The sequence below is a fragment of the Hylobates moloch genome, unplaced genomic scaffold (genome assembly GCF_009828535.3).
Source record: "Hylobates moloch isolate HMO894 unplaced genomic scaffold, HMol_V3 SCAFFOLD_5, whole genome shotgun sequence".
Classification (NCBI taxonomy): Eukaryota; Metazoa; Chordata; class Mammalia; order Primates; family Hylobatidae; genus Hylobates; species Hylobates moloch.
Window position 1 is genome coordinate 25259257 of NW_026652280.1, and position 11125 is coordinate 25270381.

Below are 11125 nucleotides of genomic sequence, written 5' to 3' on the forward strand. Positions count from 1 at the left end.
AGAGGTAGAGACTGGAGTTTTACAGCCACAGCCCAGGAACACTTGGAGCCACCAGAAGCTGGAAGAAGTGAAAAAGGATTCTCCCCTAGAGCTTTCAGAGGGAGTGTGGCCCTGCTCTCAGATTTCTGGCCTCCAGAGTTATGAGACAACAAATTTGTTTTTTTAAGCCACTAAATTTGTGGAAATTTGTTACAGTTGCCAAAGGAAACTAATATACCCTCTCTGGTGTTAGCAGGGTTCAGCAGGGATCTGAGCCTCCATTCCCACCTGGGTATCAACAAGGTGAAACAAAGAGGTAGGACATGAGCCTAGGCAGCACTCCACTTCCTTGTCACCTCCCCTGTGTCATCAGGTTTCACTGGGGAGGTAAGCTTCCAGTCCCACTGGAAAGCAAAAAGGATGTGCAAATCAGTGCCCCACCTTTGCCAGGAGGATGTCAGCAGGGTCAGAAGGGGAGCTGAACTGCCACCTCACCCATCTGCAGTGAGAGGCAGTCTGTGCTCTATCTACTTTTGCCAGAGTGGTGATGGCAGGCCCCAATGGAAGGCTGAACCAACACATCCACCCAGTCCTTATACTACACCTGAACAGCAGGACTGCCTGCTAAAAATGAAGATTAAATAGGATCCAGAGGTCTTCAGAAAGGAAAGAACATTGTAATGGGTAAAAATAAAGTGTTCTCATGAGTATATTAAATCACATTTGATGGGTGACAAAGGTTTAAAAACAATTCAGTGGAACAGCCTTTCCGCAAATGGTGTTGGAGCAGCTGGACATTCATAGGCCTTGATGTAACCTTACACTAAGTATGAAAATTTACTTAAAATGGAATATGGAGTTACATGCAAAATATAAAACTATAAAATATTTAGAAGAAAAACACAGGATAAAGTTTTCAGAACCTACAACTAGGCAGAGTTATTACACTTGACACCAAAAGCATGATTCTTAAAAGAAAAAATGATAAATTGACCTTTATCAAAGTTAAAAAAATGTATGCTATGTGAAAGACCTGTAAGGAGGATGGAAAGATAAGTGACAGACTGGAAAAAAAATATTTGCAAGACATTTCCAACAAAGTACTTGTAACTAAAATATATAAAGAGCTTTCAAAACTCAACTGTGTAAGAAAGCATCTAATTAGGGACAAAGACATGGACATTTCACTAAGATATCCATATATCAAAAGATGTTCAGCATCATTGGCTATTAGGTAAGGGTACATATCAGTACAAGCTTACCAGAATAGCTAAATTTTTTTTAAATAGTGATAACATCAGGTGTTGGCAAGGATTTGGAGAAAGTGGATCACTCAGACATTGCACCTGGAAATGTGAAACGGTAACTGCCTCTCTTGAAAAGCATGGTAGTGTCTTGCAAATCAAACAAATACTTACTGTACAACCCAGCAATTGTACTCTTCACCCCATAGAAATGAAAGCATTTACACAAAAACATGTACACAAATGTTGATAGTAGTTTTATTCCAAATAGCCAAAAACTGGAAACAACCCACATGGGTGAATAGTTAAACTGTGGTAATCCATACATGGAATACTACTAAGTGATGAAAAGGAACAAACTATTGATGCACACAACAACTGGAATTGTCTCAGGGAAATAATATTGAATGAAAAAGCCAATCTCATAAAGTTAAACAGTGCATTCTTCCATTTATTTAACATTTTTGAAATGACAAAATGATAGAGATGAACAGAATTAGTGGTTTCTGGGGTTAGGGAGGTAGGGGGAGGAGAAGAAAGAAAGTAGCTTTCACTTTGAAAGGGTAGCAGGAGGGATCCTTGTGATAAACCTGTTCTGTGTGTTGACTGTGGTGTGGTCACATGAATCTATACATGCAAAAAAACTGCACAGAATTAACACACATGCATAAATGAGTGCATGTAAAACTGATGGTATCTAAATAATGGCAGCAGGTAGTATCAATGTCATTTTCCCAGTTGTGATGCGGTACTGTAGGTATGCAAGATATTACCATGGGGAGAAACTGGATAAAGGGAATATGGTATTATTATTATGTATTATTTTTCAAAACTGCATGCAAATCTACAATTATCTTGAAATAAGTTTTTTTTAAAAAAATAGAAAAGCCTATCCAAGCCAAAAAAGAATGTCATTAAAAACTATATCACAATCAATAGCATTTGTTTTATCATTTATCTACCATATCACTCATTATTTACCAATATATAGTTAATGTGTTTACATTATTAATATTTGTTTGACATTACACTTTACAAGCAATTTCCTTAGTAAAGATTTTGTAATCTCACTCTATGGATTGGAATGATTGTTAAAGAATATTAATATTTAGCCCCAGGAAAAACTCTACTTTTATTCAAAAATATTACATATCAAATCTAAAAAAGTACACGCCTTTTTGGAATTGTGGCTTGAACAGCTCTGAGGCTTCATACAAAAATATTGTCAAAATTCAAGTGTAGGAACATACAGAAATACCATTCTCATCAAAAATAATTAGGTCTTTTCATGGCAGTCACTTCAAACTCCTTTAGTAATCACCCTCTAGCTTCACAAGTTTGTCTTCCAGCCCTCTTTGCATGAGAGAGGATGCACAGAAATCTGGGGACTGGGGACCTGTGGGAAGAAGAAGGGCACAGTTGGGGAGAAGCTGGAAGGCACACGAAAAACCACTACAATTTAAAAGAGCAGCATAACTAAAGGGAGACTGTCTTCTGTTCCCAACTCTCTTCCTAAATCTACTGAGACTCTACTGTCTCTCAGACCACAGTGCAATCAAATTAGAACTCAGGATTAAGAAACTCACTCAAAACCGCACAACTACCAGGAAACTGAACAACCTGCTCCTGAATGACTACTGGGTAAATAACGAAATGAAGACAGAAATAAAGATGTTCTTTGAAACAAAGACACAATGCACCAGAATCTCTGGGACACATTTAAAGCAGTGTGTAGAGGGAAATTTATAGCACTAAATGCCCACAAGAGAAAGCAGGAAAGATCTAAAACTGACACCCTAACATCACAATTAAAAGAATTAGAGAAGCAAGAGCAAACAAATTCAAAAACTAGCAGACGGCAAGAAATAACTAAGATGAGAGCAGAACTAAAGGAGATAGAGACACAAAGAACCCTTCAAAAAATCAATGAATCCAGGAGCTGGTTTTTTGAAAAGATCAGTTTTGTTGATCTTTTCTTGCTAGCTAGACTGCTAGCAAGACTAATAAAGAAGAGAAGAGAGAAGAATCAAATAGACTCAATAAAAAATGATAAAGGGGATATCACCACCGATCCCACAGAAATACAAACTACCATCAGAGAATACGATAAACACCTCTACACAAATAAACTAGAAAATCTAGAAGAAATGGGTAAATTCCTGGACACATACACCCTCACAAGACTAAATCACGAAGAAGTTGAACTGCTGAATAGACCAATAACAGGCTCTGAAATTGAGGCAACAATTAATAGCCTTTCAACCAAAAAAAGTCCAGGACCAGATGAATTCACAGATGAATTGTACCAGAGATACAAAGAGGAGCTGGTACCATTCCTTCAGAAACTATTCCAAATGACAGAAAAAGAGGGAATCCTCCCTAACTCATTTTAGGAGGCCAGCATCATCCTGACACCAAAGCCTAGCAGAGACACACACAAAAAAGAGAATTTTAGACCAATATCCCTGATGAACATAGACGCGAAAATCCTAAATAAAATACTGGCAAACCGAATCCAGCAGCACATCAAAAAGCTTATCCACCACGATCAAGTTGGCTTCATCCCTGGGATGCAAGGCTGGTTCCATCCCTGGGATGCAAGGCTGGTTCAACATATGCAAATCAATAAACATAATCCATCACATAAACAGAACCAATGACAAAAACCACATGATTATCTCAATAGATGCAGAAAAGGCCTTTGACAAAATTCAACAGCCCTTTATGCTAAAAACTCTCAATAAACTAGATATTGATGGCACGTATCTCAAAATAATAAGAGCTATTTATGACAGACCCACAGCCAATATCAGAATAGGCAAAAACTGGAAGCATTCCCTTTGAAAACTGGCACAAGACAGGGATGCCCTCTCTCACCACTCCTATTCAACATAGTGTTGGAAGTTCTGGCCAGGGCAATCAGGCAAGAGAAAGAAATAAAGGGGGCTGGGTGCAGTGGCTCACGCCTGTAATCCCAGCACTTTGGGAGGCTGAGGCGGGTGGATCATGAGGTCAGGAGATCGAGACCATCCTGGCTAACACAGTGAAACTCCGTATCTACTAAAAATACAAAAAATTAGCCAGGCATAGTGGCAGGCGCCTGTAGTCCCAGCTACTCAGGAGGCTGAGGCAGGAGAATGGCGTGAACCCAGGAGGCGGAGTTTGCAGTGAGCGGAGATAGCACCACTGCACTCCAGCCTGGGTGACAGAGTGAGACTCTGTCTCAAAAAAGAAATAAAGAAATACAGGGTATTCAATTAGGAAAAGAGGAAGTCAAATTGTCCCTGTTTGCAGATGACATGATTGTATATTTAGAAAACCCCATCATCTCAGCCCAAAATCTCCTTAAGCTAATAAGCAACTTCAGCAAAGTCTCAGGATACAAAATCAATGTGCAAAAATCACAAGCATTCCTATACACCAATAACAGACAAACAGAGAGTCAAATCATGAGTGAACTCCCATTCACAATTGCTATGAAGAGAATAAAATACCTAGGAATCCAACTTACAAGGGAAGTGAAGGACCTCTTCAAGGAGAACTACAAACCACTGCTCAAGGAAATAAAAGAGGATACAAACAAATGGAAGAACATTCCATGCTCATGGATAGGAAGAATCAATATCATGAAAATGGCCATACTGCCCAAGGTAATTTACAGATTCAATGCCATCCCCATCAAGCTACCAATGGCTTTCTTCACAGAATTGGAAAAAAATACTTTAAAGTTCATATGTAACCAAAAAAGAGCCCGTATAGCCAAGACAATCCTAAGCCAAAAGAACAAAGCTGGAGGCATCATGCTACCTGACTTCAAACTATACTACAAGGCTACAGTAACCAAAACAGCATGGTACTGGTACCAAAACAGAGATATAGACCAATGGAACAGAACAGAGGCTTCAGAAATACCACCACACATCTACAACCATGTGATCTTTGACAAACCTGACAAAAACAAGAAATGGGGAAAGGATTCCCTATTTAATAAATGGTGCTGGGAAAACTGGCTAGCCATATGTAGAAAGCTGAAACTGGATCCCTTCCTTACACCTTATACAAAATTAATTCGAGATGGATTAAAGACTTAAATGTTAGACCTAAAACCACAAAAACCCTAGAAGAAAGCCTAGGTAATATCATTCAGGACATAGGCATGGGCAAGGACTTCATGACTAAAACACCAAAACAATGGCAACAAAAGCCAAAATTGACAAATGAGATCTAATTAAACTAAAGAGCTTCTGCACAGCAAAAGAAACTACCATCAGAGTGAACAGGCAACCTACAGAGTGGGAGAAAATTTTTGCAATCTATCCATCTGACAAAGGGCTAATATCCAGAATCTACAAAGAAGCTAAATTTACAAGAAAAAAGCAAACAATCCCATCAAAAAGTGGGCAAAGGATATGAACAGACACTTCTCAAAAGAAGACAGTTATGCAGCCAACAGACATATGAAAAAATGCTCATCATCACTGGTCATCAGAGAAATGCAAATCAAAACCACAATGAGATGCCATCTCACACCAGTTAGAATGGCGATCATTAAAAAGGTCAGGAAACAACAGGTGCTGGAGAGGATGTGGAGAAATAGGAGTGCTTTTACACTGTTGGTGGCAGTGTAAATTAGTTCAACCATTGTGGATGACAGTGTGGCGATTCCTCAAGGATCTAGAACTAGAAATACCATTTGACCTGGCAATCCCATTACTGGGTATATATCCAAATGATTATAAATCATGCTACTATAAAGACACATGCATATGTATGTTTATTGTGTCACTATTCACAATAGCAAAAACTTGGAACCAACCCAAATGTCCATCAATGACAGACTGGATTAAGAAAATGTGGCACATATACACCATGGAATACTATGCAGTCATAAAAAAGGATGAGTTCATGTCCTTTGTAGGGACATGGATGAAGCTGGAAACCATCATTCTCAGCAAACTATCGCAAGGACAGAAAACCAAACACCACATGTTCTCACTCATAGGTGGGAATTGAACAATGAGAACACTTGGACACAGGGTGGGGAACATCACATACCAGGGCCTGTTTTGGGGTGGGGGGATGGGGGAAGGATGGCATTAGGAGAAATATCTAATGTAAATGACTAGTTAATGGGTGCAGCAAACCAACATGGCACATGTATACACATGTAACAAACCTGCATGTTGTGCACATGTACCCTAGAACTTAAAGTATAATAAAAAGAAAAGAAAAGGAAAATGAACTGGGAGAGAGAGGTGGAAGTATCGTCTGAGAATGCATGCCTGCAGTCTGCAAAGATTTGAGGTTTAATTTGCAAGATAAGAAATTAACAAAATAGTCCAAGTGCCAGCAGAAGCAAGTGCAAATATGTCCTGGAGTGACACATCCTCATCCAGACCTTACAGGAGTTCCACAAATAAAGGCTAGCAAACATGAACACACACTCCACAATCACAGAGCACATGAGGAGAAATGCCAGCATGTGTGAGTTGTCAGCAGAAATAATAAATAAGACAAAGAATTATAGTCCCCCACCAAATAATTCAAATATTTGTATTACTTCATACAGAATAAAAATGATTTTGTTGAAAATAGTAACTAAAACATGACAGCGTTAACACAGACAGTATAAGAAAAAGTGCAAGCAGATTTTTAAAAGAACAGAGTTTTCTATCATTCTGTCATTCTAGGAATAATGCAGAACAATCTAGGTAGTTTAGGCAGAAAGGGGTGAATTTAGTACAGCTAATTAGGTACCTAGGGCATTGTTGGAAAAGTGGGAAGGGCAGATTCTAGGCTCCTGGGGATGCCTCTAAGTATACTATGTAGGTGTCCTACTGTGAGAGCTTCTACCTTTAAGTCTACACTGGAACCATTAAATGCAAGACTGTGTATCACATCTGTAATTCAAATAGCAATACATCATTACTTTTGCTTTCACAAATACTGGACATCCACAAGCTGATAACCCACAGGGCTAATTCCACATCAGTGATGTGATGATGCTAATGGGACTTGGTAAGGAGAAGTGGGTGAAAACTAATTGAGAAACATTTGCAACAACATGGATGGAACTGGAGGTTGTTATGTTAAGTGAAATTAGCCAGGCACAGAAAGACAAACTTTCCATGTTCTCACTTATTTGTGGGAGCTAAAAATTAAAACAATTGAACTCGCGAAGATAGAGTAGAAGGATGGTTACCAGAGGCTGGGAAGGGTAGTGGAGGTGGGTTGGGAGAAGTAGGGATAGTTAATGGGTACAAAAAATAATTAGAGAGAATGAATAAGACCTAGTATTTGATAGCACAACAGGGTGATTATAGTTAATAATAATTTAATTGTATATTTTTAAATGACTAAAAGATTATAAGTTGATTGTAAACACAAAAGATAAATGCTTGAGGGGATGGATACCCCACTTACCATGATGTGATTATTATGCATTGCATGCCTGTATCAAAGTATCTCATGTACCCCTATAAATATACATACCTACTATGTACCAACAAAAATTAAAGATAAAAAAATTGAGAAATTATCTCCTCAAATCCAACAAAAGGCTGACGTTTTTTTTCTAGAGAATTGAGTTTTTTTTCTAGAGAATTTCCAGACTCTCCTCTAGAGGACAGTCAAACAAATGGTCTCTGAACTAGAGAATGTTTGGTTCAGTTGAGAACCTAGGAAGTATACTAAGAACAGGAAGATTAAATGAGTATACATATTGAATGCTGAGATTTCTAGTCCCTTTCCCCACATTGTTCCTGTAACACAGCCAGCCAGCCAGCCAGCCAGACATCCATAATCTAAGTAAGATATTTTAATCATCATATTTGATAAACATAACCAGCCCCAAAGGAAAGATCTAATGATACGGACATCAGGAGTTCCTCCAACAATGACCTAGCCAGATCATCCTGTATGTAACTCAAAGTTGACAAGTCCTACCCAAGCTATCAGAGCTTCCAGTCATATTTTTAGTCCCACATTCTTAATAAAACAAATAAAAGCAACTTCAAGAGCGACTATACAGTATAAGGAAATCTTTGGAAGTTCTATCACATCTTTAGAGATGAGAATATACTGTATCTGAGAAAAAATCAACAAGAACAGGATGCTATGGAAATAAACATTTAGAGAATAAGAAAAAACTTTTTTAAAAAGTAAAATAACAACAAAATAGCAGAAATGAAAAGTCAGCAAATGAAGTGAGCCCTACAATTGCCTTAGCTTACTTACTGCCTGAAGTTTCCAGGGTGCAGCCCTGGAGGAGAGAAGCCAGAGAGAGCCTAGCAGTCTCTGTGAATTAAGGACCTGGGAGTCTGCAGACACCAACAGCTAGAGTTCAGAATTCAGATAGCTGCAGAAATCTGCAGAAAATACCCTTTAAGTCCTCAGTTGAGTATTGATTATTATGTGCATATGAACGCTGAGAAAGGAAGCACCTGAAAGAAGCAGAAGGAGCATCACAATGTAAAATCCAATGTATGGTTTCTCCTGAATGTACATTGTTTTTGCACCATTACGAAGTTGAAAATTTTTAAGTTGAACTATTGTAAGTCAGGGAACATCTGTATTCTGTGTGCACTTTAACAAAATGTTTTGCTGTTGTGTGGACTTTTGTATAAATGTCAATTGTTCAAGTCTTCTGTATCCTTACTGATTTTTTTTTTGTATGTTCATTTTAGCAATTATTGAGAAAAAACTATTCAAATCTTTTGTGTGTGTGTGTGTGTGTGTGTGTGTGTGTGTGTGTGATGGGAGTTTCACACTGTTGCCTGGGCTGGAGTGCAATGGCACAATCTCAGCTCACTGCAACCTCCATTTCCCGGGTTCAAGTGATTCTCCTGCATCAGCCTCCCGAGTAGCTGAGATTACAGGTGCCTGCCACCACACCCAGCTAATTTTTGGTATTTTTAGTAGAGACGGGGTTTCAGTATGTTGGCCAGGCTGGTCTTGAACTCCTGACCTTGTGATCTGCCTGCCCCAGCCTCCCAAAGTGTTGGGATTACAGGTGTGAGCCACCGCACCCAGACTCAAATCTCTTAACTACAATTGTGGATATTTTCCCCCTTGCAGTTTTATCAGCTTTTGCTTTATGTATTTTGAGGATGCATTAACATTTAGGACTATTGCATTCTCCTGATGAATTGACCGGTTTATGATTTTCTGATAAATTCCTTTGCTCTAACAAGCAGTTTTCCTGTTGAAAGCTATTACATCTTTCTTTTGATTAATGTTAGACTCGTGTTTTATTCAATTTTTACTTTTAACATATTTGTCTTTATTTTTAAAAAAATTTTATATACACAGCAGACAGTTGGGTCCTACTTTTTCGTGCAATCTGATAATCTCTGCCCTTTAATTGAGGTTTTCAGATCATTTATATTTAACATGATTTTGATATGACTTAAATGTACCAACCTACTATTTGTTTTCTATTTTCCCCATGTGTCCTATTCCCCTTTTCTCTCCTTTTAAGCTTTTTTTGGGGATTGAATTTTGTGGCTTTTTATTGAAGTCATTCTATTTCTTATCTTCTTTACTGGCTTATTAATTAAAACTTATTTTGCTATTTCAGTGGTTATTTTAGGGTTTATATTATACATCTCTAGCTTACCACAGTCTGTCTTCAAGCTGTAACCCACCACTTCATGTTTAGTTTAAGGGCCTTACAATAATATACTACCATTTATATACTTAAAATTATATACTTCCCCTCCTGGCCTTTGTACTGTTACATTTTACTCCCACATATATTGTAACCCTACAATATATTTTTAATAATTTTTATTTTTGTTTTATATAGCCAACTTTTAAAAAGACACTTAGAAATAAGAAACAGAAAAAGCTTTTAAATATACTCACATTTCTGGTGCTCCTCATTTCTGTGTGTAGATCTGTATTTCCATCTGGTGTGCTCTTCCTGCCTGTTGGACTTCCTCTAATTTTATGGGTAATGTAGGTCTACTGGGCATGAGTTCTTTCATATGTATGCCTTATGTTCTTATTTTACTTTTTTTTTTAAGAGATTTTTACTGGGTTTGGAATTCTAAGTTAACAGACTTTTCCCCCACTTCTTTACTTTACTTGAGGATGTTAGACCACTGTCTTCTGGCTTCCAATATTTTCAAAATTGTTGGTTTTGCTTGTTTTTCTCTAATAGTATGTCTTTTTTTTTTTTTTTGAGACGGAGTCTCGCTCTGTCGCCCAGGCTGGAGTGCAGTGGCGCAATCTCGGCTCACTGCAAGCTCCGCCTCCCGGGTTCACGCCATTCTCCTGCCTCAGCCTCTCCGAGTAGCTGGGACTACAGGCGCCCGCCACCACGCCCAGCTAATTTTTTGTATTTTTTAGTAGAGACGGGGTTTCATCGTGGTCTCGATCTCCTGACCTCGTGATCCGCCCGCCTCGGCCTCCCAAAGTGCTGGGATTACAAGCGTGAGCCACCGCACCCGGCCTAGTATGTCTTTTTGAAGGGATGGTGTTTATCACTGGTTTTAAGAGCTCTGATTAGGATGCTCCTTGGTATAGTTTTCTTCATGTTTATTGTACTTGGGATTTGCCAAGCTCTTTGGACCTCTGGGTTTATAGTTATCCTCACATTTGGAAAAATTTCTCCATTGTTTCTTCAAGTATTTTTTACATCTCCCACCCTCTTCTCTTCTTTGGGGACTTGAATAAGACATATATTAGTCTGCCTGAAGTTGTCTCATAGCTCACAGATGCTCTGTTCATTATTTTTTTCTGTTTCCTTCTGAATAATTTATTGCTCTGACTTCAAGTGAACTAATTTTTTCTCCAGTAGTATCTGCTGTTAATTCTGTTCGGTGACTGATATGCAGCATGATACTCTTACATGAGATATTCAACATTTTATTATAAAACAGTCTTTATTTTTGTTTTTG

General features: G+C 38.3%; 1 protein-coding gene across 1 annotated transcript in view; it reads right to left on the minus strand.

Annotated features, from left to right (window-relative positions):
* Window positions 1–1459: 1459 nt before the first annotated feature.
* The window catches only part of POLI (DNA polymerase iota), a 39667-nt gene continuing 30001 nt past the window's right edge, over window positions 1460–11125 (minus strand). The window contains exon 9 of the mRNA XM_032152261.2: window positions 1460–2619. Within this exon, the coding sequence (XP_032008152.1) occupies window positions 2534–2619 (86 nt within the window). The 3' untranslated portion in view covers window positions 1460–2533. The remainder of the gene's footprint in view (window positions 2620–11125) is intronic.